The sequence below is a fragment of the Oxyura jamaicensis genome, chromosome 1 (assembly GCF_011077185.1).
Source record: "Oxyura jamaicensis isolate SHBP4307 breed ruddy duck chromosome 1, BPBGC_Ojam_1.0, whole genome shotgun sequence".
Lineage (NCBI taxonomy): Eukaryota > Metazoa > Chordata > Aves > Anseriformes > Anatidae > Oxyura > Oxyura jamaicensis.
This window is the reverse complement of record NC_048893.1, coordinates 90,792,364-90,820,049: the sequence shown is the minus strand read 5'-3', so window position 1 is coordinate 90,820,049 and position 27,686 is coordinate 90,792,364. Positions and strand designations below refer to the sequence as shown.

The window sequence follows — 27,686 nt, the reverse complement described above, 5'->3', positions numbered from 1 at the left end:
TGCATGTTTGCACTTCTCTAAGAAAATATTGTGATTGCTTGAAAGTGCACCTTTTAATTCATTATAAAACAACTTCATTTAACATGTGAGACAGAAGTTCTCTCTGTGCGTGCACACACACACAAAAAAAAGTTTGGGTTTTGTTCCCTGAATATCTCACTATAACATCTGGATTTGCTGCAAATTGAACAACTTTTTTTTATCTGGAGCCTTTGATCTTTGTCCTTACTGCAATGAAAAGCAACACTATTTCCCAGTTTCCAAACTTTGATTCCACAGTAAACATTGTCCAGAAATAGACATTTGTAATTAATTACTATTCCATAAAATGTGTGGGATTGACTGTCATATAGGTGGCACTCAATTGTGGATGTCTATACCAGGTTTAAAAGTATGAAAGATGTTAATTGTAAAATAATAATTACCTTGTTATTGCAGAAAATTACCAAGAACAGATGTTTTTGAACATGAGTCCCTTCACCTATTACAGCTCTGCACTGTTCCCCCAGAATCCCTCCTGACTTACAGCGGAATAAAAGGAAAATTGAATCCCTCTCTGCATTTAGCAATGACTCACATTATGGCTGAATTTCTGTACTGGCAGAAATCTAATGCCTAAATTATGGACTGCCAACTAGAGCAGTCATAAAGCCTTTCTTCTTTTTGCTGCTGTAATTGAAGTTGATATTTCCTCTGCAAGTGATGGAAGTAACGGGCTGGAAAACAAGCAGTGCCCAGCTGCCTCTTCAGCTGTGCTGTAGGTAGCAGTGTACAGTCAGAATAAAATTGTTCTGATGGCTCCCTCTGTAAAAGCACGATGTAGTGTTTGATCAGATAGGAATTCCCTGTCCTTCTGCAAGTCTTAGAAGTCCTCAAGTACAGGCCAGGAACTGAGAAAAGCTCCTCCAAGAGGAAAGCAACTAGCTAGTTGGCAGTGTGAGCGTTCGGTGTGTCTCATGGCATCTTTATGCTCCTGTAGCAGACCAGTTGCTCCGAGCTAAGCTTGAGAAACAGAAGAAATGAGGGAGGTAAAATCCCAGTAGGAATGTGGGGGTCTGCTGACCTTGTGCCCCCCAAAACCACCTGTGGCTAGGAAGAGGGCAGGACCAGCTGGAGGCATTTTTGTCAGAGCTTTACTGGCTGTGGGTGGGGGCTGGGTGAAGGCCACCACATCCCCCTGCTTCTCCACGTCCCCTGCTTCTCCAGCCATGCCTGCCTCCTCCCCAAGCACTCTCAGAGGCTGGGCTGCCTTTGGGAAGGAGAAAACACATCTTTTGTCCTGGGATCCTCTCTCTCTGGCAGTCAGGGAGGAGGTGTCAGTGCTGCTTTTGGCTGTTTGTCTGTGGTACGGACGGGAGCAACGTTTCTCTTGCGGGGGTCATGGGGCTTTGGTGGTTGGGAGCTACGGCATATGCCTTACTGGCAGTTTGTCAAACGTACAAAGGGGTAGCGAGCTGGCTGACAGGAATTTGTGCATACGTCCAACTGTGCAATGAAGCTCATCATTTGTTTATTACCATTTAGAAATGCAAGCTAAGATCTCTGAGCCATGCTAAGATAGAAGTGCAGGAGAGGTTTCCGACAGGCTCTGATCACTTGATAAGAGAGAGGCCATCTCACTGCTTCTTTCTTGGGAAATTGACTACTGAGATCCCATGTAAGTCCTCTTAGTTAAATCACTGCCATGCCAAAATTTGTAAGTCTATTCCCTCTTGAAGGGGAAGGGATCATTCCTAACACCCACCTGGGGTTTACACGTGGGATATGACTACTTCCTGGATCAAGAAGTGGGCAGGATGCTTGCGACCGTTTGGGAATGTGCCCATCCAGTACACGAAGCACAACGCACACTGAGGTTCGGTGAGCCACATGTGATCTGGATGTGGCCAGCAGACCGAGGCTTATGCTTGTAATACCAGAGAGCAAATGTCAGCGTTTGATTATGTGACATCAAATGGAACCACACTCGCTGTACGGCTGCAAGACAAAAGTCCATTTAAGGAACAAAATGCCAGACAGTCCTGAGACAGCTAACAGACAATAAAAGAGACGCTACCACAACACTTGCAAATGGTACTAGAGAGCAGAGCTCCAGTTTGGAAAAGATGGGCTTGCACAAGCAAATTCTTGATCCCCTTTTAAGCTGTAATGTGAGCCAATGGCTCAGGTGTTTTTGTGTTTGGTAGGGGTTTTCATTTATTTGTTTTTTAATGAATAATCCAAAAGCTATGTTAACAAGGTAAAGAAGCAAATGCAAACCTTGTTTCTTCCATTAACACCTGCAAAACGAGACAGAAAAGATTGCTGTAAAATGAATCACAAGACAAGAAATAGATCAGAAAAGAATGGATGACATCAGGACAACTGAGGCTGTTGCTAAAGGATGTGTAACAAAAGACATTAGTTATTCAGTAACACTCACCACAATAACTGGGGCTGTAACTTTGCATGAGTATGGCACTTCTTATGCGTAAACAAGGAGAAACATGGACAGAAAACCAAGAACAATAGCTGAGGCTCTAAGGACATGAAGAGCAGGCTGGTCTCAAAAACTTGCCTTTCAGTAACTACTTACACTTAACTAACCCCATAACATCATAAGGAAATAAATAGAATGAAAAATTAAATTAAAATGAAAGCTAGGGAAAACCCCATGGAAAATTCTGTGTTAAAATGCTCAAGGCTTCTAATGAATCCCTTTGATTATGGAAGTTCAGTACAGCTCTAGCAAAGCTTGGGAATATGAAGAGTGTCCTGGTAAAACAGAATAAAATGTGTGTTTTCCTTTTGGAAAATAATAATAGTAAGTTGAAATAATGTATAATAAATGTTAAGCTGTAAAACATCTCAGCAACCTGAATCCGAATGATCAGAAAAGAGAGGAAAATATTCATGTCCCTTGTTCAGAAGCATGGCAGTGCTTAATCAGATGGCTGGGACAAATATTAACAGCTCTCCGTGGCCAGCTGGGCAGGATTGCTGTTCTGCTGTGTATCTGATCGTAGCTGGTGCAGGAGGGCTGCCCTCTGTGCAAGCTCCCACACTCCTCTCTTGGGTGTAGAAAGCCAACTTGCTACACACATAACTTTTCCAGGGCAGGCAAAGTCCAAATAAATGTGATGTCTAAAACCAGGAAGATAGACACCTGAACAGCATCCCAAAGACGGTATTTGATGGTTTCCCCACCTCCAGCCTGTGATGTCTTCTGCGAAGCGTACATCACCCATGTGCAAACGCAGCAGCTGCTCACAGCTCCTGAGGGCTGCATGCAGGCAAGCAACACCTTTTGTCATGTTTCATTTAAGGTGGCAGCACACCAGCTGGTACTGCTGGTGCAACCTGACGGAGCTCTGCATGGCTGTGTGCTCACCAAAACTTGTAGGAAAAGACCGTGGTTAAAACTGATCCAGGATTAATCCTGAGGATCCTGAGAAAAAGCTGTGTGTAGCCAGCACAAGCTCAAAATAAACTTTCTGTGATGCAAGTTCCCATTGAACTGTTCCCCAGATTTTCTAATTATTTCTTCCCCTATTTCATCGGGAAATTTACAGCCCAATCATACCTAAGGACTCTGTTTATGCTGCAGTGTTTTTTTATCATCATCTACTTAACTGAAGAATGCTTATATCAGTTCACACGTATTTAATGAGATAATGTTTTTCAATAATTACTTAATAACAAGCTCAAGCAGAGTTTGTTTAACCAAAGAGAAGAAAACCTTAGTGAAAATCTGTATGCTGTGAAATGGTATATATTTTACCGGGAAGTAGGGCAATGGTTAAACATATTGCTTCTCAGATCAAAGTTCTGAAACATTTCAAATCACAAGTCTTAAAATAAAATAATCCTTTGATAACTTTGAACCGAAATAAAATGTTTTCTGTTGATTTTTTTTTTTCAATCAGACTCATAGAAGTGAAAGAAAATCTAGAGCCATTAAATAAGTGGATTTGGATCAAAATCTTGGACCCCTTTAAATGGTTGGTCTGGGATTAAAATCTGAGCTTCAAGACAGATGTATTAGAAATAAGGATTTTTTTCCCCCCTCAAATCTTTATCTATACAGATTTTATTGTTTGTAATGACCTTTCATGTTTTCCACTGAGTTGTAAGCCTGGTTTGTGAATTGTCTTAAGATGTTACTTCAGTTCCCTAGAAAAAATAGGCTTACTATGTTAGTAAAGAACAAGCTTTTGCAATGTAATGTACATTTTCTATAATGTAGCAACAAGCCAAAATGTGTGTTTTTGTTCTGGAATCTGGAGTGTGAAACTGTAGACATAATGCTGAAATTATCTTTGTAAGTAAATGGCATGTAAGAACAAAAAGAGGTAGGCCTTACTGGTAAGTCATTTGCCGTAGCTTATTGGTATAATATAGCTAATTAAAATCAATGAATCTGCAGTTTTCCAAGGAACCACAAAGTATGTTGATAAATGAGACGCAGAGATGTTGAAGAGTCATTTTTCTCATATGAAAATCATTTTATTCTTGTCCTTGAATAAATGGGGGAATAGTGGTGAAGGGGAGCTGGGGCTAAAAAAAACTACAATTGCTGTTCCATAAACAAGAAGTGATTTCACTTTCATTTTTTCTGGACGTGAATGGTGAAAAAGTGGGATTCATTCTGCAAAATATCGACCAGAATACTTCAGACTGGCTCTTCCTTTAATTCCCAATTCTATCTGAGAGTAGGACAGATAAAGCTTGTCTGTGGAAAAATGTGTTCTTCTCTCATTCTACTCTTCTTAGAGCTGTGATCCAATTGCAGCTCAAACACACAGCTGAATTATCCCAGATGTTAAGCTAGTTCTTTCATCACAAAATGTTTCACACTGCTTTCCACCAAGGAAATAGTGTTACTGTTTTTTCTTATTGTTAATCAGCAGGTGACTAAATACAAGTCTCTTTGATGATTCAAAAAATCTCTGGAATCTTGAACTTGCTTTTGGTTTGTGCTTTACCCATTACCTTCACTAGTGTTTCAGCAAGTAGTAATTCTGAACAGTAACATAGACTAGAAAGTTGGTTTTTATTTTAACACTTTCAAAATGTTCATTTCCACTCAAAAGTAGAAAATATATATTTCTACTGATTTAAGACATTGGATATGTCCTTCCATGCCTTTAGCAAGATGATGGCCAGCACTGAATTCACTAACGCTGATCACACAGATCCCCAGCAGCTGTGAAGAGCCAATTAACCCCTCCATTAAGCGTTTCTAGCAGCCTGGCTATTGATAACACACCTTGGGACTACAGGGACTGAAAAGCAATCAAGTGAGTCCCTAATTAGCTTATTTTCCTTACTTAAGAAAGAATATGTAACAGTACCCAGCTGGCTGTATTTGCAGTATTAGCTGTGAACAAGCTCAGGATGGCATCATGTGAAGCACAAGCTTGTGTTGTGACCCAAGTAGTAATTGAGCACTATAAATAAAGCTATTACTACACTTCTGATAGATAAAGAAGTGGAAGCTGGTCACTTGACAGCTGTGAATTCTTGCCCAACTGGCAATGCAAACACTTTTTTTTAAGAGGGCTGTTCAGTTTAGATTAACCTTTATTTAGAGTCACAGTGCCATCTAGAGACCACACAGAAATTTTGACCAGCTATTAAATCAGCTTTTAGAGGAACGGAGGCTTTTTTAGGTTCAGTACGTTACTCCCTGAGAATACTGCTTGTCACTGAAGCAGTGGCTGTCTTTGCTGCTGTTTAAGTTAGTCATTTGGAATATGGATCTATCGCTTCCTTTGTTTCTTTTTGAGATCTGATGTTAAAAACAACAATGCAAAGAAGACTGGGGGCTGGAGGGGAGGCAGGCTTAAACAAAACTAACCAAATCAAACTCAGGCCCTAAAGTAACTGCAGCCTGAACTGCAGCTGTTAAAAACTTCAGCCCAGTTGCAGAAGGCACCAAGCACTTGTAAGATCATCTCTGCAAACTTCCAAGCTAATTGTGGTAGCATATGTTTTCCCTTGCTGTGTTTATGGGAAGGAGGGGCAGGTTAAGGCACAGATAGGACCTGCTTTGTGTTTCTAGCCTTCCTGGTACAAGCTGTGTCGGGAATTATGTCTGCTTGGTGTCGGCCAACATGCCACTCTTGAGCTGAGGAAGTGTCTGGGGAGGGTTACTTCTGCCCCACCCTGTAACCTGCAGGGAACAAACGCTTGGCAAAAGCCACTTACCACACGGAGCGAGGTAAACAATCTGGGATGAAAAATGTTGAGTAGGAATACATTTTATTTTTTTTAATTAAACACAAGAGATTTAATTAACATCCAAGAAGCCAGTCTGAATTTTCCTGAGACTTGAAGCGTAAATTGAGAACTGCCCTTGTAAACAGCCACCTGCAGTTGTGATGGAAAGATCCAGACTGAAGAGGCCTCAGGGTGAAAAGCCACCTTCAGGAGCTGGGCAACAGGTCCCTATATATATTTTGTGGCTGTAGTTTGTTTAATTCACTGAGACATCCAAAAATTTGGGTTATATGTATATCATCTCTGTGGAAGAAGTTAGAATCATTCACTTAATCCCTTTTAGGGATTAAATCAGTCAGTCAGGACATATAGATGCTGCTATTTGTGCTTGCACTTCACAACCTTGGTGATTTAAAGGAGAAGGAAGAGGAAGATTTGGAGGCTTGGGGTGCTGTATAAATTATTTAAGGGAGACCAGCAACTCTGCTGGACTTGCAGTCCTGCTTCTTCAGCTCTTCAGCCCTTCTTAGTCCAAGTAAAATATTTCAAAACTGAGATGATGTTTCCCCATACTCACCCCACTTTCTTACTTAACACTAGATGCTTGAAGATGCATTTCTTGTTTGTATACCATATAAGTTTAAACTCTTCTTTCTCTTTAATAGAGTGTAAATGGAGGCTGGGTATCTCAGTAATAATAATAAATACTGTGTGGGTTGTAGAAGAGTCACTGGAAGGCAGTAGGTCTATGCTGGATCCTTAAGTCTCTCAGAGGTATGTCTCTACGTCTTGAAGAAAATGTTCTTCTTCTGATACAGAGAGACCCTGTTTTTTATTGCTCCTGTAGTGAGAGCATGAGGGTATTTACCTATTACATTCTGATCTCATTGTGTTGTTTTCATCTCGGGTTTTGTCTACTGGAGATGAAGGAGAAATGGTGCATTGTGCTCAATGACTACTACAACTAGCCTACGATTACTGTTCTGCTGGAAGAGCAACTGTGCATATGTTTATCAAGGGTCTTCCAGGTGATCATCATGTAAAGTAAGCCTTGACCTTTCCTGAGACAGCTGATAGAGTATCTGTGTTGGGGTCATGTAGGATTTGGAGGCCAAAGGAAGTCCTTGATAAAGGGCATACCGGTACTTTTTGCCCATGCAGCTGCTGTGCAGCCACTGGGGCACAGCTCCAGTGCATTCCTCCTGCACCTTCATAGCAATGTCTCTGAAGAAAGCAGGGTAGATCCATGCTGAAGTGGGTATGCAAAACCCTTCCTTGTTGTTTTCTGTTTCTGTTCCTTAACACATAAAAGATATTCCTTTCCCACCTTAAACAAGAAAAGAATGGGTCCATGAAAATGAGGCATATATGAAAATCTGGGGGCTGACCTAAGCTGACCTGTGGTCCTCAGTCTGGGGGTAGCGTCAAAACAAAAGAGGTGCCACGCACCCATCAGCCTCACTGTTTCCTATTGCGAGGAAAATGAGAGGGATCTTCCCTGGATCTGCAGCCTTCCCTTTCTTTTCACTCAGCTAAGTGAAATGTGAAAAAAGGGGAAGAAAATGGCAGCACGTCCTAATCCATCAAAAATATTTAGTCAAGAGAGCCCTTAGGAAGTCTCTTGAGCTTGGTCTTCATCGTAGATGTCATTCCTTCATATCCCTTCGTAGGACAAGGCTCAGAATGGCAGAAAACTCACTCTGCCTTTCTTTAGATAGATGGATGTGCATTGTTTTATTGCAATAGAGTAATGCAGGCAGGAGATCTTTTTGTTTCATTGTTTTGTACCAGTTACCTTGCTGATTTCTTCTTAGTTTCTGTACATAATTTAGGCATACTTTAAAACAAAGAACTGGAGGAATTCTGAAACATTATCCAGAAATCTGTTTTCATTCCTGTTATGAAATGAATTTCTTGCATGTTTGGGAGGGGGTTAAGTTTTTAACATTTGAGTACCTTCTTAAAGCCACTCAAACAGCGGAAGTCTACCTGCTGGTTGCACAATATTAAATGTAACCATAGCATATTTGTCTGTAATGAGCCAAGTGAGCTGTTATTTTATGAGAGATCTTGAGGAAGCCAGCAGAGCTCCTTTAAGTTTGACAGGGCAATTTGTTGAATCACTTCAATGTGACAAATCAGCATGACAGGCCTTCCTTATTTTTTGGCAGTCAGGAAATAACTCCAAGCTAACACAAAATGCCCAGCATGTAGTAAAGAGCTAGGGCTGTGGAGCAGAGAGGTCTAATTGGGCTCCCCCAGAGGGCACACAGCAAACCAGGTCTGTTTGATAGCTTATTGAAAGCCATGCTAAAAATCGATATCTCGTTTGGGACTGATTACCTTCAAATTTGCAAGGAAGCCCATTGGTAAAAGCTTTTTTTAATTATTATTTTTTATTATTATTATTATTTGTAAATCCAGATATCTTCCTGTAAGTTTTTGGAGCCATGTTCAGGGCTTTCACCCCGGTGCTGGCGTTGGGTTGGGACCAGGCAGGGCTGTGATCCAGCAGTAGCCAGAGCTCCTGGCGGGCCATGATTGAAAGCAGCTCCCAGTGCCATGTTTGTTTGGTGTGTTTGTTTGTTTGTTTTTACATATACTTTAAGTGCTATCTTATGACAAATTTTTCCTTCACAGTTGAGAAAAACATTTTTTGTGAAAGCATTGCTCATTGATGGGAAGTACAGCATGACTGTTCTTTCCCTAGCATTTTTGCTTCTGCATGGCCTTTGCTTGTTTGTTTGCCTCTTTCTTTCTGCTTTAATGGAATCATCCTTATCTCAAGCCGTGAGCCTTTTTCTTTCCAGCATACTTTCTTCTCCCCCTCTCCTTTGGAGGGGGAGTAAGAGAGTGGTTGTGGTGGAGCTTGGCTGCCCATCGGGGTAAAACCACCAAAAGAGGCAACAAGTCAGAGAATGGTTTCACACAGCTTGCATGCTGTGAGATGGAGCATTTGGGTTTGAATATGAATTTGATAGCAGCAACAGCAGCAGCAGGAGGCTTTATCTGCCAAAGGGAGTCAAAATGAACCAGAACTGAGAACTCCATGAGCAAGAGGGAATGAGAAAAAATGTTCCTGCCTGCTTCAGTGATTCAAATGCAGTTCACGCTGCTCTAATGAATTACTTGTTGTATGATCAATGCTTGCACATAGGTCTTTTTTTAAGGATAAGCTTAAATAGTCTTTATGTATTATTTCATTTCATATCATTCTCCAAGGCCTTTTATTCTGTTTTTAAGGAAGATTTGGGTTCTGTTTCACTCACCCACACTTTTTCCCTTGTTGCTTTCCCTTCTCTCCTCTGGCGGTGTGCCTCCACCTGTGGTTTACCTCATCTGCTGACCTGTTGCAGGATTGTAATTTATCTTTGAGTACTGTGATGTTCTTCCCATGTTAGACTCCCCCATTTTAAGGACTACTCCCATGATCTCACTTGTAATTCCTATTACATTCTCTTCATTTTGTGCTCCCCCCCTTTTTTTTTTTTTTTTTTTTTTTTTTGTGACTTGCTTTGTTAAAACTGTCCTTGCTTATGTTTATAAGAGCTGGGGAGCAAAAAATTTCTTGACCTGTTAAATCATTTCAGTGCCCTAAAGTACACTTGTCCTGAAGGCTTCTTTTCATTCAGTTGCAGTGACTTTATGTCACCCAGATTTCTTTTTTCTCCTCAAGACTTTTCCATAGCATTATCCTTCAGGGCTTCCCTTTCTCTTTTTCTAGCTTTTTTTTCCCCTGAGGAATCATAGCAGATTCTGACTGAAATCTTTCTCCAGCTTCTTTTTGCAGCAGTTACAACTGTGTCTACAAGTTGTTAACAAGTTGCTGAAAGATACTCATTGTTTAAATCTTTCTTTCAAAATTTAAGCATCTGACACATTCTTTGGATGGAATCTCCAGCTACAAGTCAATCCTTCCTTTCCTTCTTTACAACCAACTCTCATCATCTTCCTCATGGAAAGCAATAAAATGGTCAGAAAGCTGAATGTAGCCTTCAGTGGGGCATCTATAAGCTCCAATATTCAGTCTTTATCTAAATTTTGCTTATTCTGTCTACCAACCCCAGGACATGTCCTTTGCTAATCATCTTTACAGATTAAGTTCTTATTCTAGCCATCACCCTTCTACAACTTCTACCCTGCTGTACAAATAATAATAATAATAAAAATCACTTTGGTACCAAAAAATGTATTTCTTGCACTTTATTTTTATACATAGCTGCTGGTGACCAATGTTGAAGGTGAGGTATATAGATGGCTTTTGGTTCAACCTAAATGAGCAGTTTTCATGCTTTCTTTGCTTCTGGTGAGTGTGCTGTTGTTCTTCTGTTATCCTCCCCAAATTCAGCTTTAAACAGTTTTCAAAGCCTATTCTTTTGACACCATTTTCCATGTCTGTGACTGTTGCTCTCACTTGAGTGAGATACCCCAACTGACGCACTCAAGCAAAACATCTGTTTGGAGATTCATAGCCATCTGCCTTGAGATGTGAACTTGGCTTGTAAGCTTTTGGGATAAGGACCATCATATTGTCCTGTGCATGCAGTGCACGGTGTACAGTGAGAGCTTGGTTCTCTGATCACCTCTCTGTAGTGTCGCCCAGACAGCCAGCAATGGAATAGGAAGATGCGATACACATCTGGTAGCTGAGAAATAACAATAAAACTTTGGTATCAAAATGGTTCAGAAAATTAAGGAAAAGCCCTCTGGAATTTGCACATTGTCACCTAGTTTGTTTTTCTTTAAACAATGCTTTGCCAAATTACTACAAGGAAAAGTGTTGTTTTCAAGTTGATGCAAAGATGAGAAACAGCACAAGGCAAGCCACTCTTCCCAAGTGGCAAGCTGTAGTCATCAGGTGTGCAGTGAGCTGGACAGGAGAGTGGAAGCATGTTTGCTAGAAGAATGTAAGAGAGAAGGGAGAAGGATTTTTTGTTTGTTTGATTGAAGAAAAAAAAAAAAAAAAAAAAAAAGTCACTGTTGACATTACTCTAGATGTGAAGGGCAGATGACCACTCTAGTCAGACTCTCATTAAATACTAAGAGAAAAGCTACAAAAGAGTTTTATATACTGAAGTTATCTTGGATGTAGTATGCAGCAGAAGCATAGAGATGTGATTAAACATATGTGGATTTTGTTATCTCTCACACCTTTATTTACACATTTCTAAAGAGAAAGGCAGTAATGCGGGGACATTGTGATAAGAACTAAGTTCTTATTGTATTTCATGAATTGTTTTATGCAAGATTTGGAACCAATTATGACTAAGGAGCTGATTTTTTTTTCCTAGGTGTTTAACAATTAGTATGAATAAGGACTGTCAAGCTGGAGGCACAAGCTTTTGTGAAAATGAATCTGGAGATGCTGCCTTTTAGGTCTTGAAGGCTTCATAACCATAGTAGTGTACTTTTTATGAAAATCTGTACCATTTAGAATTGATTAAACAAGCTTCAAGAGAATCCTTTTCTTTGTGGAAATGTTGTTCCACTAAACTATAAGAGGAATTTTGTTGGAATCTAATACCTGGAGTGTGTTTCTGGTCAGGCTGAATTGTTTCTCTGCATTTGCTCAGCAACTGAAATGCTCTGGTGCAAGTGGGGTTCTATATCCCTCAAAAACCCTGTGGCTGGCCAAAGTATTTCAGAAGGCATCATGGTCTCTTGGAGAGGTCACTTTATGCCACCAGTTTCCTCAATTTAAAAACATTGAAGACACTTATGTAAAGAAAAACTTCATCTCTCATTTTTTTTCTGACATTTTCTGCAAGAAATATGTTAGCTGAAGTACAGTAATCAGAAATATTGTAGATTCAGGGAGTAACTGAATATGGGTCTCTGACAACCCTGATGACTGGGTTGCCACTGAAAAGGAATTTATTTATTTATTTATTTTTGTATTCTATCTTGCTACTGGATTGTAAGCAAACCCCCTGCTTACACATATGTATGTGTTTTATAGATGTAAAATGTTTTTAATTATTCAGCTCTATGACCTTTTAATCTAATTTAGCACAGAGAAGTTTGAAATTGACTATTTTTCAAAATACATTTTAAAAAAAAAAAATACAAGTAAATCTGTTAAGAGGATTATAAATCAGGCTTTTCCTCCTAGGTTTACATTTGATTAGAATGCTAATGGAAAAACTCTGGAGCCTTAGGGAAATATTCTAACATTTCAAAGTCAACTGCAACAGCAAGCCATAAGTAGGAGACACACAAGTGAAATTTTCTTCCTGAATTTACACCATAACTACATCCTTCACTCTGAAGGAAATCTTGCCATCAGCATCACAAAAAGCTTTGTGCTCTGGTGCAGTACATAGTTTTTTACACCAGTCTCTGGTTTTGCAACAGTTGTGAAGTTTGCAAAATTAAATGTGTTACTATATTTGCTACTCATAAAACCCTTTATTGGTTCGGTTGTAAAGCTAAGCCCCAATAACAGAACTGTCTGCCAGCACAGCCCAAGAACATGTCAAATTTTTAGGAGACTTATCTAGAAGTCATCTTTCTTTCTGTTTTCATATGTTGTGCTTTTTGCTACCTGGTCAAATTATAAATGATCCTTCAGCTTCCTGCTTTATTCACAACTTCAGCAGTTTTCAAGCACACTGACTTTGCCTTTAGCATCTTTTGACCACAGCTTTCAATTTAACTCTGACCTGTGGCCTAGAATTATTTACTGAAAACAACTCTTCATGTCAAGCAACCTAGCTTTTCCTCAGCTTTCCTTTTCTTACCAGAGCCATTATTGAGAGCTTTGCTGTGTTAAAGCTACAGCCTGTATAGGGGGCAGAACCCGCATGCCAAACATGCACATTAATATGAGGTGTTACTATGAAAAGTAAGTTTTAGGTTTTACGTGAACAGAAGGAAAAGCTGAAAATGGGTGAAGGCAGCAATACGGCAGAAAGAAAATTGGAGTTAAAGACAACTGGGGCTTGGCACTGCTGCAAAAAACGTTGCAGGTCTTGTTTCAGTAACAGCTGTTCTGTGCAAGGAATAGTAGCTACCTATCTTGCTCCCCGAGTCAAAAGACTTTGTTCAGCCAGAGGCATCAAATTTTATAGAAGTAGTGGCCAAAGTGGTGTCAGAGAAAAACAGAACTATTGCAGGGTTAGAAAACCTCTGGGGAAAGACTGAAGGAAGTTGTTGCGTTTATTTAAGAATATAGAGTAATGATTATTCTGATATATGCGATATTTAGGGAGTGATTTTCCATCTAAGGTTGAGAGTAAGCAGTCTCTCTCTTTGGAAAAAGATTTATTTGTTTCTCTAACATTTAAAGGCCAGCTAATCACTGTAGGAGGCTATGCTAGGAACTTTCCATCCTTCAGTGGACGATGGAAAAAAAAAAAAAAAAAAAGTAACCCAGTCCTATTTTGGAGTGGAGCAAAATGATTTCAAGAGCAGATTCACACCAGCCACAGCCTGGCTTAGTGTTGCTAAAATGTGAATCATAATGCCCAGAGGCCCATTTCAGCATGACTGCCTCCATGATGCAAGCCCCATAGCGGGCTTGGAGGGACCCAGATGTTGCATGGTGCCTCTCCTGCACCTTTCCCTGCCCTCTGACCAGGCAATTTTGTGCAATGGATTCCTCCACACAATTTTTTGGGGCATCATTACCATTACTTTCCCAGGCTTCTTGTCACAAATTACCCAGGACTGAGCAGTTCTCAGACTTTTCTTCTGAAACGAAAAGCCACTGTTGCCACAAACTGTCCTTAGCATGAACTAGTGTGGCTTCAGGCCCCACCGCCGTGATCACAGTAGCTCAAGAACTAGCTGCGGCTGAGAAACAATAACAACTTTGTCCACTATAGCTTACAGCAGCTCCTCTGCACTGATCAGAAGCCCAGGCTCAAGTCTGGATGCACAAAAATTACTATGAATCCTGAATTGTTACTATCCTGAATTCACCAAGAAAGATTCTGCTCCTCACTGTCACATAGGCAAAACCCCTTTCAGGTTTCAGATGAGACTCTCAGACGTTATACCAGCTAAGAATTTCTATCAGTGAACAATTGTGAAGAAGCCCAAGTATTGTGCTCCCTGTGAACTTCCCTAGCTCCTAACCTGAAATACTTTCAGGTTTCATTACAGTCAATACCATGAGATCATGTTTCTGACCACTCCTCAGACTAAGCAGAGAGAGCAGCCTGGATATGCAGGCTTGTGTAAGCCAAAAATACTCACTAAATTTGTTAAGAGAGAAATACTTATTAGGAAATATTTGGTCTAAATTTATTGGCAAATTTGACCCATGGAAGTATGTCATTATGTGACCCAAAGGTACACAGTGGAAGTTCAGTGAGGTAGAGGCTTGTGGCACAGCTCTGAGGTGGCTAACAAGGGCACCTCCCACCACCTTCCAAGTATTTATACAGTGTCTGTCAACAGTTATACCCAGCTGTGACCTGAAAGTCCTGTTTTGTCTTTGTCAGTGCTTTGCATTTTTCACCATGGACTAGCCCACCAGTGCCGGAGCAAAGCGTATGTACATGCATGTATGCATGCAAGAGACGTTGACGGGTCTGTGTCCGGTCAGTGAATCATGTTTGTGGTTTAGTGATAGACCAGATGGTATTTACAGCCTCTCTCTTCTCTTATCCTCCCAGACTTTCTTCTGTTGTATTTTTCTGATTTTTCCTTCTAAATCAAATTCCTATTTTCAACTCCACATGAATATTACAGTTGGGCAAGGTAAAAAGAATCACATCAAACACTGGGTAACCCTCTTCTATTGAACACTGTCAAGGAGCTGCAGAACCATATTGCCTTGATTGTATTCTTTAAATTCTGAGCTCTACCAAACTTGCAATATGCACACCGAACCACAGGAAGATTCTGTACGTTTCAAGTTTCCATTTCACAGTGAGAACTTCTGTCTGGGATTATTAATTCATTGTTTGAATAAAAAAGTGGGAAACCCTAAAAGGAAAGAGGTTTTCCAAACAATGATCTGACTAGAGGGCAGTTCCAATCTTGCTGCATCAAGCATGTCGTTGGCCTCATTTCCAGATGAAAGAAATAAATTAGAAATGGGGCTGTGCTCATAAACACATGAAGGGTGTTACACACCTGGCCAGTGGCACAACAAATTTTTTCACTTCCTAACAGAAACTTACTGTGATGGCTGAAAATTTTAAGTTTTTTTAAGCTTAAAAAAAGCTGACTAGACAGCTGCACACAACTAAAATACACGGTCCTATGTTCTCACCCAGATCTGTAACTAACGAGAAAGAAATAGACACCTTTTTCTCCTGAAAAGCAGAACAGAAGTGTTTCTGAGATAAGCGGAGCCAACACTTGTTTTGATAAGGGGGAATTGCTGCCTTTCTCGGAAGGGGGAAGCCTCTGAGCCCATTGCACTTTCTCTTGAAAAGAAGTTGTTGGTTTCACCTTTATTTTTCTGTGTCCAGATCAGAACTCATTCTTTAAGAAGCAGGTAGAGAAGCTGGCTTCCTTAGACACAACAGGAGCAGTTCATCAACATCTGATGCCACTTGAGAGTTGAATACCAAGCTCAAAATCTGCCATTTTCACCAGTGTAAGTACCATTGCTCTGATACTACATGAGTTCAGTAACTGCCCAGACCTTGAAACAAGGAATGAGGTTACATATGCTAAAGAACACAGCTGACTGTAATTATATTCAGTTATTTATTACCAAATCTGTTAAAGATTTGTTTGGTGTTACTCCAGCCCTTTTTACATACTTAAGGCATTCTCCCAGTTCTGACTTTTCATTTCAGAAATAGAAAAAAAAAGTAATCATTAATTTTCTGATAATCCTTAGATGTTATACTGGTACAATATTAGCCATAATATAATGTGTGGCTGCCATTTCCATTTAAATAACTGTCTAGAGGCAGACCCACAAGATCTACTGAATTTACTGTCTTCTGTTTCTAGCTAATGACGTCTTTATGGAAAAAAATGTGAGGAACAGTTATTATGTTCCTGAAAGAGAAATTTGCTGTTGTTGAATATTAGTTTTCCTATCACTGCAGAGTAAAAGAAAGTGCCTCAATCTGGGCAGCGATAAGCAACTGCTCTTGTTCCTGTTCAGAGTTGGCCTTCTGGGGGAGTCATCCACACCATGCTGCCTCATGGAAATTTCACATTTATGAGACAACTTCAGAGTTGTCCTCAGGTGACAGAGCTGGGAAGTGAACGTGCAAACTTTAAAATTTGGAAAGCCTTTGCCAGTGCCAGCACTCATGGATCTGGACTCTGTTTTGACCTCGACAGCAGGCTGTGTTGCAGCACACCCAGATCCTTCTCTCCACCTTGGAGGACTGTGTATCTCCTGCTTTCTCTGTTCCATCCCTCTCCCCTGGAAACCCAACCTCACTCTATCTGCATGATCAGTGCTTCGCTTCTTTTCTTTTCAGTCTCACCTTCTGAATCTAGCTTCCCTCACATCATTAGGTCCTCCCTCAATTTCCTTTCTTTCAGAAACACAGTCCAGCCTAGTTCTTCCTAGTTCTCTATAAGGTGAGCCTGGCAAGGCTTTGAGCAACTTTAAAGGTAAAAATTGACTTTAAAATATAACTATGCTAAGGTGTCTTAGCTATTGTACTGTACTTAGCTATTGTATTACTTAAAGCATGATACGCGACTCAAATGTCAACTCTGTGGCATGACAGAACAATCTTATCTTCTGATGCGGACTGTGACTAGTGTAGACAAACCGTTTCCCATTTCCTGCCTGCTGTCACAACCATAAAGTAGATAACTATAACTGCATTACAACAGACTGGTGACAAGCAAAGCATGTACTTCAAATTTCCAGTTTCAGTTGTTTCTCAACAGCTGCTTTTTGAGTAAGTCTTCTTTTAATGCCAGTCTTCTGTTCCTGGAATTGGCCTGAAGGACAAGGAAGCTCATTCCTGTTTGTCCATGGAGTTCCCATTTTTCCATGGAAAGATAACAAGGAAAGCCTGCGAAGAACTGCTGTGCAAGAATGGAAAGAATGGTAGCTATTTAATACGAGAAAGCGAAAGCGTGGAAGGAGCCTTGTGTCTGTGTGTTTTGTAAGTACTTCGATACTAAATTTCTTAAGAGTTTTCAAACAGATTCAAAACCAAGGGTTCATATTCTCTAAGGTTGCTGGTTCTTTCCCTACTGTTAACAGATTCAAAGGATTGGTGTAGATGTACTCAAGTATTGCTGGTTGACTTGGGCTTCCTTTGTAGTAACTGGTGAGAGGGTGGCATTTGCAAAAGACAATTCATACAACACAGGATTGATTAATTGTTCTCTGCTGGTGCTGGCCTCTCTCTGCAGACAATAGAGGGAGCCCAGAGGAAATATCTCAGCCTGTCAAAACATGGTGAGAAGAAAGTCGTTTAAAGTTACTGCCTCTGTAATGATGAGTAAATAGCATTTTAGCACTATCGAGACCCTGAAAAGTCTCATAGTACGATATAAAGCACGTCCTTCTTCACATGCTTTCTGACTATTTGGTGAAACCTTAGCCTTGTGTTTCTTACACAGTCTCTGATGTGCGAATATAAGCCAAGACTGAAAGCTGTAGTGTCTTGTTCAAATTCATATGGCAAACCCATGAACAAGATGAACACAGAAAATTACTACCACTAGTCCTTAACTTACTGCAATTAAAATCTCATGATTTTCTTTTCCTATAGGGAATAGTACTTTTATTTCCCTTTCAAGAAGCCTGTTTTACATTTTTTCATATATAATTGATCTGTTCCTAATGCGCTCACAGTTTATAAGCTAATAACTCTGAGTCTTTTCTGTTTGAACCTAAAAGATTTTACGCTCTCCTTGAGGGTGTATGTGAGTGTGATGTGGGGAGAAAAAATCAACACCACATTTAATTAATTCAGAAATATCAGGACATTTTTTGTCAATAAGCAAAATCTTGTTGCTTTTGAAACAAATCAAAGAAGGGAGATAAAGGAGAGGGAAATGGAGTATTGTGTTGGTGGGTAAGAGAAAGAAGGATCGGGAAATGACAGAGAAATGAAGTAAGAAGTGAAATGGCAAGTGGGGAACAAACAGAGTACTTCGGGAGGGAACTGCAGGAACCTGCCTGCAGTGTGGTGTGGAAGGAGATAATGTTCAGAGCAAAGAGAGCATATGCGGGAAAGGATATGTATACCCTGTCAGAAGGGACAAATGGAGATCCCGGCACAGAGGAGAAATGACAATATTAGTCCTTGACTTGGGAGGATGGCTTTGGAGATCTTATGCAGCAGAGGTAGATAAGAACGAGATGATATACTTGTGTGTGTAATGAGTTTGAACTACTGAAGTAACAAAGTGCACATCTACTGAATACATCATGGGCAGATGCAAGCTGACATAAAGGTTAAGCGCAGTGCTGCACTAGCACAGTTGTGTTCCCTCCCTTTTTTCTTTTTATTTTCCATTTTTTGGGGGTGGGGAGGAGGGTTCTTTTTTTATTTTGCTAAGGGCAAAGCAGATCCACTTCGTGATAGTCTGCAGTTGTGAATTTGTCTATCTACAGTGCTCTGGGCAAACATATACAAAAGCATGTGGCTTCCAGCCAGCCTCTGGATTTTTAATGCTGAAAGGAGGCAGCATATTTGAATTTAGTTTGTGCATTAAGAAAAATAATAGTTAAACTGCAGGAGTGGCAGCAATAACAGATACTGGGCTTGTAGAGGTGAAAGGATAGCAAATGGGAGGGTCGTAGAGGATTTACTCAGAAACTGAGAGACTGTCAGTGACTGACTAGGGAGATAAACTGTTTGAGGGAAATGCATTTGTTCTGAAATTGGAGGCATCAACACTAAAACTTTCAGTGCTGTTTCAAGACAACTTCTGGATTAGAATTACATCTTAAAACATTGCCTAGCACCTAACAGGATTGATGAACAAACTGATGCTCGCCTGTGTTTAAAAACAAACAAACAACAACTTTGTTCTCAACTTAGCTGGTCAATGGACATGGATAGCAATTCACATGCTACACAGAACAACCAAAATTTTTGGTCCTCCCCACTGACTGAGGGGAGGTGACATGCCCACAGAAGACCTGAGTGTCAAAATGGTGGCACCAGTTCAAAAACATCTCATCTCTAATCAGGCACAACACACAGCTCTTCCTCCATGGTGTACTGCTGTTCTCATCCCAAGCTTTTGCAGGTCTCTGACAATCCCTTAGTCCATACCTATTGCACTTGCTGCTGTTCTCGTGGTTCAACATGTCAGCCTACCAAAACAAACTCATCTCATCCTGTTTGTCTGCCTCTGGATCTTCCTTGTGCCCAGACCAGGCAGTTTGTTAATTTCAAATATAATATGCAGCTGTTGAAATGCAGTTAGTAGTTGATTTGGGATAAGAAGTTTTCATTGTAATGGCAGTTTCATGTTTATTTTGTCATAACTACCGCAGCCAAAATAAAATACAGGCGCTAACCTTCCAATGTTTGACAGGTAAAGAATAAGTTTCAAAAAATAATCAGTTTAGGTTATTATTCTTCACCTTTATGTCTTACTTTTACTTGCAAATTATTTTTAAAGAATGAATACTAACATTATAAAAAACTCATAAGCTAGATAGATACCCATGAATTTCCACAGGTATCTCAGGAAGGGGGGGGGGGGGAGGGGGAGATAAACAAGATGTAGCCCTGAGATGCAACTCTTTGAATCAAAGTAAATCTATTCTAACTGAAAGTTTTATACTGGTCCCAGTCCATAGTAACTTCTTCAGTTACTATGAAACCAGTCCGTAGTAAATTCTTCAGAGTAACCATCCATTTACATGCAAGTCCCCTGAACTAGGTTTTTGCCCTTAGATTCTCCCTTTCAGGACAGCTTAATTGATTTAGCTATAGCTGAAATCCTTCCATTGAACATACATACCAATTAAGAGAACTTGTCTTCAGATATTTTTTGTTGTTGTTGTTGTTTCTTTGTTGTGGTTTACATCTCTCTGCAACTTTACTGCCTTTTTTGATCATGATCTGCAGTTCATCTTCTGAATAGCTGCCATTGCTATATTTGATAAAGCTTTTGTTTCAGTTGATAAATGATATCCAAAGCCATCAGTAATTTGAGTATTCAAACTGTTTATTATTTTTTTAGTGTTTTTATTAAAAAAAAAAAAAAAAAAAGTAAGCAAAACCATGGGAAATTCAAAGGACAAATAATATTCTAGGAGTAGAACTTGTGCAGTCATTTTCTGCGTGCTGGTGACTGGAGGCCATTTTCTACGAACATCTCTCCAAGAATTCAACATTTGTCTTGTGATACAACTGCAAAGTGAAGTTTAGGGAGGTATCACATGGAGAGAAGAGGATAGACAAGAGGATGGGAAGCCTATGGTATCAAACTATTCTCATATAAAGGCACGTGTTGGGTTTAGTTCATCAGTTCTTTGAAACCCTTAGTTGGGGCAAACATATTTCAAAATTTAAAACCTCTCAGTTTTTGAACTCTGGACTCCCCATTGTCTTGCTTTTCTACCTTAGTTTCAGTCAATCTTAGTGTACAGCCTCTTGTGTCTCTAATATCACCTGCTATTAGCAGATATTTCCAGCCCCAATATCTGTTAAAAATGCGGTTTCCCTTCCTGCCTCCATTGTGTCTGCTTTCAGCATTGTGGGTCAGAGACTCAGCCCAGTGTTGAGACCCAAATATCATGTGTGCTCTCATTTATGTGCTCACTGTTAAATATCCAGTATCACACGCATCTGGTCAAATCAAACACATTCGAGGTCGAAGTGGCCTGGTACACAATCACATCCGGTATACGTGGAAATATGAACAACTCAAGGGGTCACTGTGGGGAAATTAAGAGCATGAATTTATGCTGCTACAATTACTTGAGGGCTCTCACAAGGAAAGCAGTTTACATGAAAAGTATTCTACAACTTCACACTTCTGTGTATGCCATGGAGACTTCTACATCTGTTTTCTTCAGAGGAATGCCAGTAGATCTCGTGTGAAGGGTGAACTGCAGATTTTCTACAGGATCATTCTTTACCCTTACTTTGATTAATGTGGTTTTCCTTCTCTTTCTCCTCTCCCATCCTTCCCAACTTCTATCAGTACAATAGGATACATTTCCTAAGACAGCCTTCTAGTGTCGTTTCAGGACAATGTCTGTGTTTTCCACAGAACATTGCAATCTTGTGTCGTAACCTGGGTAATCCTCTCAACCATGTTTTATGGTGTGGATCAGCCTTTCGAAAGGTGACGGTTTCTCCTGTGGTGTTGCTAATTAGTTTGAAGGCAGCCCATTTGCCCCTGGTATATGACTTCATAGAAAGAAAGGCACCTCACTTTTCTCTGTAGCTATTTGGGTCTTCGCTGTAGCTCCATTTTTGAAGTAGGGGTACATGTTAACAACATCTTTGTAGCGTGAAAAGGATATCTGATGGTAAGTCCAACATGGTTGGAGTCTGAGAGTCAACAAGGCTACTGCTCCCCCTTCTCCTCACTGCTAATGGAGATACTGCAATTATCAATGGTGCATGTCTGCTCTTTGCCTCCATTTTATTCCCATGTGGACATTTGCACAAAATGGTTTCTAGTGCAATGAAGCAATTCTGCTGATGGTGAGTAAGGAATCAGGCATCCTACAGAAGCAAAGATTTCTTTTACATGCATGGCACCTCAGCATAGAGTTCTAGGTTCTATTTTGTGTTTTACTGCACAAGAACAAGTAGCAGTGACATCCAGCCCTGTCTGGTTGTGCAAACCTGAAGTGTTTTCATTGCTTTGACTTATCAGATCTATTCTAACGGAGCTGTAGAAATACAAAACACAGCACAGGAAACGGACCTAAGAAGCTGGAGGAGAGCTCAGGCAGCTAGCTGATGTGGAGGTCTATGAGCTAACTGGCCGTGCTTGGTCAAAGTCTATCCTAGGGAAAGTGCAGTGAGTGCAGATTGGACACAGCACTCTTAGGTATGTTTACCATACCTGGCCTAGCTCCACAGGGCAAAAAAGAGAGCAATACATTTGTTCCAAAAATCAAGCAGCTCTTCATTGTCATTTACAGAAGGTTAGATCTGAATTGACAAGGTGGGAGAAATAAATATTTGGATTTCTGAGGCATATGAAAACAACATGCATGATTAATTTTGTCTAATAGATGAATAAACAGGACTTAGAGAATCTGAACTATTTTGAAGGCAGTCATATATGAATGAAATGGAAAACTGAATGCATATATATGTAATCGATGGTATATAGCATCAGACATTCCGTTAGACGTGTCTCTTCGGGTTTAGTCTTTCATAGCATTGCAGTTTACTTTAAAAACAAGCCAAGAAAACCAAAACCTTACTGTCAAGTTCAGCTGTGGCAGTCTAAGCAATTTGCCGTAATCTGACAGTTGATGAAAAGCATAATGTATACAATGTTTTTCACAGCTTTGAAGAACTCATCTACACTTACCGTATCTTCAGGGAAAAGCAAGGATATTATAAAATACAGGTAAGTAACCCTCATTTCCTCAGTACAGATTGCACTAAAGACAATTTTCCTGAAAAAAAAAAAATAAAATTTTATTAGGTGAAGTGAAGTCATGTGCAAGCAAAGCAAAGAAGGAATTTCACCACTACTTCCCAGCAGCAGCCAGATGTTTAGCTGCTTCCTGGAAAGCAGGGTCTCAGCTGACATAATGATTACTTGGGAAGACAAATACTGTAACCACAAGCATCCCCACTCTCCTGAAGCTTTTAATACTGAGCTTAATGTCAGCATAATGTCAGGATACCCCTCTGGTCAATGCAGGTGAGCTCTCCTGGCTGTGTCCCCTCCCAGCTTCTTGCACACCCCCAGCCTATCTGATGTGGGAGCAGAGTAATAAAAAGAGACGGCCTCAATGCTGTGTAAGCACTGCTCAGAAACAGCCAAAACACTGGTGTTATCAACACTGTTCTAATCATGAAATCCAAACGCAGCGCCATACAGGCTGCTAAGAAGAAAGATTACTCCATCCCAGCCAAAACCAGTACACAGAGGTAGAGGCATCCACTCCATCGTGAGATGTAGAAAAGATAGAGGATGTGGAGAGAGAGAGAGAGAGAGAAAGTATCTGCTGGATAGTGATGAATTGAATCCAAAGCTCCATTCTCTTTTAATGACTAGTAGAGGGAGTGGGACTCTCACTGTGAGAGAGATAATTAACGTGCTTGCTCTCTGACATTACTCTCTCTTCACTGCCAGTGTTGCAAAAATCTCTGTACAGATTACTCAGGGGCTGTGCTGTGGAAGCAGTTCAGTCCTCGTGTTAAAAGGCAGTTGTGAGAACCCTGTTCTCCTACGTTTAGAGTGTCATCCATGTTTGGCCTCAGGAGTCTCTGGTGCTGGTTGAAAACTTGGACAAATCTGAGACAAATAATAAACTCCTGCCTAAAAGCAAAAGCTGATGCCTGGAACATTCATATGGGTCCCCAGACATTGTAGTTGCCTTTGTAGGTGTCCTTTGCTGATATCTCACAAAACATTTGGCTTCTGCTTGTCACATCGTTGTTTGAACCCAGCATTTTAAGTGGGAACTAAATATGTTGCCCATAAACTTGTGTTCTAAGACCAGAGGGAAGCCGGTAATGTTTTCACTCTTCTGAACTCTGCTGAATTGGAGTGAACCAATATTTTAAATATTGATTTTCAATATCTGCAACCACAATAAATAGTCACAAGATTCATAATATCTATGAGACTCTCTAGAAGAAGTGGTGGATGGGTAGCTGTAATAATTTTAGATCCCCAGCTGAATAATTGATATCAGTTTAAGTTTTGATTCTACTCCACTATTTTATATTGCTTAAGAATCCAGAATACATATAGGACGTATTTTGCTGAGCCTCAGCAACATTTTAACTCTAAGCAAGAAGCTTTTTTGTAGTCTTGGTAGGTATCTATGTTTAGGTGGTTTACCAGGACAGCAACATCAGAAAACCTTTTGGTAGCACAGACCAAGTCTTGGAGGGCAGATTTAGGGAGTGAAACATTTGCCTGGGAAGACAGCAACTGGTTCTGTTCTTTTGCAATGTAAGAAGAAAAAAAAAATCTGACTTGTGAAAAAGAGTGAAATTCAGTAGCACATGGACTGTTGTTGACTGAGATCCCTTTGAATGTTTTGTTTAAACAGCCAAATATGAATGTGAAACTACATGAATTTTGTTCTAAGTAGCTGGCTGGTCCTGTATCTCTGGTCAGGGATTCCTGAAGGGAGGAACTGAGAGGTGTAGCCAGGCATGCAGAGCTGTGAAGTTCTTTGGTTAGAAGCAGTGACTATTGGACTGAAGGAGGTAACATTTCTTCATGCTAGGATGGGAAGCCTGTGACCTGAACCCAGACAGAGAGCACTAAACAGCTTCCCCTAGGCTGCAGCGCACTCAAGCAGGGATGGTGAAGGAGGTTATGCTTAGTACCATAACCACACCACCACACAGGGACCTCTGTGATACAACAATATTCAGTCACCAAACAGGTTTACAAAATTGTCCCTTGGTGAACAATAAGCTAGGCACAGTTCCTCTCGCTTAAGGTACCTGATGTGAAATAGGCTTGCAAACTAACTTTATTTTCCTTTCCTTGCAGACTTCTGAAGGTATTCCAGAAAAGGTATTCAGAACATTAAAGGATTTAATATACAACTATGAGAAACCAAACCAAGGACTAGTAACAAATCTTCTCTACCCAGTCAAGAAAACAACGCCCCCACAAAGAAGCCAGAGGCTCAAGTTAGGAAAGGATAATATTTATGATGGTGAGAAATTTACTTCAGTCTCTGTCTTTTTATTAAGGCAACTGCAATGACAGGTCTGATGTTGGAGACATTGGAGGGGAAAAAAAAAAAAAAAAAAAAAAAAAAGGAAAGAAAAAAAAGACATCTAATTTGTGGCTTCTTGTGATTTGTGTTAAAACATGACTTATTTTAGTTAGCACACTGAAAATAAGAAATAGATAGCCTTGTGCTCAATATCACAGCCTTGGTACCGGAGCGTTCCAATCAGATCAATACCTGTGCTATTGACCTGATTTATTGACTATCAGGTATTCACTACACTTGACTTTCTCAGGAAGAAGAGGTCTTGTGAATACAACTGTTTAATACCAAAGCTTGCTGATTCAGAAAAGGCAGTTCATGGGCTTACGGACTGGATGACCAGTCCATAAGACACTAAGCTTAAAAAGTTGGCCCTGCAATAGCAGACAGAATACTAAGAAATCAAACTGAATTAATAATATCGGTCTATCAACATGGCAACATTCCATCCTGCTTAGAGGGGTCTTTTGAAAGAGCAATTTGCAACCACGAGTTTTGTTTGTTTTTTAATTCATTTATTAATTTATTTACAGAAATTGATGAAAGTGACTACGTTGCTGTCTTACCCTGAATGATCTGTGATCTGATGATTTGGAAAGCCACCTTCCTAAGCAGCACCACAGCAAAACAGGACAGCTAGGGAGAGTTAATGGTTGGACATTCGCAACAGTGGATCTATACCTCTGGAATTAGTGCCTTTTGGAGACTGTCAGAGCAACTGTGTTCTGCCTCAGTAGAAAATACTGTATATTTTTGTGCATTATTAAGAGAATTATTTTTTTGATACATGCATACATATACATATATATGAGGGGAAAGTGGGTTATGTGTTTTTCTGCATTTTGTGGTTTTTGTTTTTTTAGCAAACTCTCCAAGGTATCAACTGCTGAAATGAATAATCTGTTAGAAAGCCAGCAATGTGAAGACAATAAACGAATGTGCTTGAAGCCCTAGTTTATGGCAAAAATGATATATGTTGATAAAAATGATACATGCTAAAAATTCTATTTGCATCATACGATGCTTAAGAACTGTTCTTTTTTTGTGATTCATGTGACTTCATTGGTGGATATATGGGTAGTAGTTCAGCTGTGTTAAGGAATACTAGTTTTATCCTGTGGTTCGGAATAATCTAAATTAAAACAAAAAGGCTGTTGTAAATTCATGCCATACAAAATTAATCAATAACATGAAAATGATTTTAAGTATTTTTCATATTGATGAATGGTTCTGGTTTATAATTAGAGGAGTGCAAATTCACCATCTGTGTAGTTATGCACTTTTTTTTTTTTTTCTAATAGGTACTGCATACCTCAGAATGCTTACATTTTATTTACCGCTGCCATTACTGCCATGTGCATGGGTTTGGGTATTTTTTAATGTAAGAACTTGCTTTAATCTTTAACCCCTCACTTTAAATATTTAATGTATGTGTTTGTTCTGAAGGCGGCCTGTAACTGCCAGCTGAAGTCATAACTGGAATGTATGTTCTGATTCTTCCTGTTGCTAGCACCAACTCCCCCTCGGTCAGTAATCTTGCGGAAGACATTTATATTTTCCGTATGTTTAAGATCTTTCACAAATGATTTATGCATTCATTTTAGCAGACTTGTTTCTTATTATACATCTTTTCCACCACTGTTTGTTGAAAGACTTTTAGATCTTTCAGTGCTTTGGATTTCATTGTGACCTTAGTAATGTTTTTTGGTGCCAGGATAAAGTGGTTACTTGTTGCGTGAGGGAAACAAAAGCTAAGAAGAAAAACTAATTCTCACATTGTGAAAATACTAGTATGTGTCCCTAAAAAGGAACTGAAAATAAAGCAATTGTGCTTAAAAAACAGTACTATGGGAGGGGGGGGGGGGGGGAGAGAATCCTTCCCTCTCTAGAAGCACATACACAGGTGTGTCTTCCCTACTTGGAGAATTCAACAACTTGGCCAATAATTGGTAATCACATGTATCAGACTGAGCAGTTGCCATGCTGATTTCCAAACTAGTGCACCTTGGTCTTCAACAGTATAAACACTGCAGTTTTTCTGTAGTGAGAGTCTCAGCAGGCCTCCATGGGCTGTATCAGTCGGACTTATGATCAGCCTTAGGAAAAGGCCAAGCGACACCAGATCCAGGTCTGCGCCTCGTGACCCTTACAGTGTGACTCCTGATGCCTGAAGAGCTGACCATGACAATGGACTGGTCTGTGGTGCTTTTTTAGCTGGCCAAGTACTGTTTCTCATGCTGTACTGCATGCCACAGCGCTTCAAGCTCTGAGTTGAGAGTGCTACAGTGGCTGAGGCTCCAGCCACTGCTTCTATATCCAGTGGTACATCCAGGCCTGTACAGCCACGACTTCCCGCTGATGCATAAAGCACTGTGCCAGGCAGCTGAAGCACAGACCCCGTGACAGATCAACTACTTAAAAGTTTGGAGCAAAGGCCCTGAAGAAATGGAAAACGATGTACGATGCATAGCTGTATTTTGTAAGAATAAATTCTTCTGTTAACAGCATGAGGGGAAGTGGTTAATATGCACACCCCGAAATGATCTGCAGGCCTAGCACACTGGTAAAAAACCCGTGTGCACGCTTCCAGAGGCACGCTCAAAAGTTTCGCCCCCCAACAGCAACTTCCTAACATCGCACTGGCACGAGGAGGGACATCCCGGCGGAGGCGCCCACCCCAGGGCCGCACGTC

The 27,686-nt window shown here is 40.2% G+C and overlaps 1 protein-coding gene across 3 annotated transcripts; it reads left to right on the top strand.

Annotated features, from left to right (window-relative positions):
• The first annotated feature begins 1,256 nt into the window (after positions 1 to 1,256).
• Positions 1,257 to 26,580, top strand: SH2D1B (SH2 domain containing 1B). 3 transcript variants are annotated; one of them, XM_035315119.1, is made up of 5 exons: positions 1,257 to 1,345; positions 17,023 to 17,243; positions 22,587 to 22,650; positions 24,766 to 24,934; positions 25,528 to 26,580. In XM_035315119.1, the coding sequence occupies exons 2-5, from the start codon at positions 17,110 to 17,112 to the stop codon at positions 25,563 to 25,565; spliced, it is 405 nt and encodes a 134-aa protein (XP_035171010.1). In that variant the 5' UTR covers positions 1,257 to 1,345; positions 17,023 to 17,109; the 3' UTR covers positions 25,566 to 26,580. The 3 variants fall into 3 exon arrangements, with proteins under 3 accessions (XP_035171010.1, XP_035171009.1, XP_035171011.1); XM_035315118.1 differs by lacking the exon at positions 1,257 to 1,345 and adding an exon at positions 7,113 to 7,245; XM_035315120.1 differs by lacking the exon at positions 1,257 to 1,345 and adding an exon at positions 16,848 to 16,937.
• The last annotated feature ends 1,106 nt before the right edge of the window (positions 26,581 to 27,686 follow it).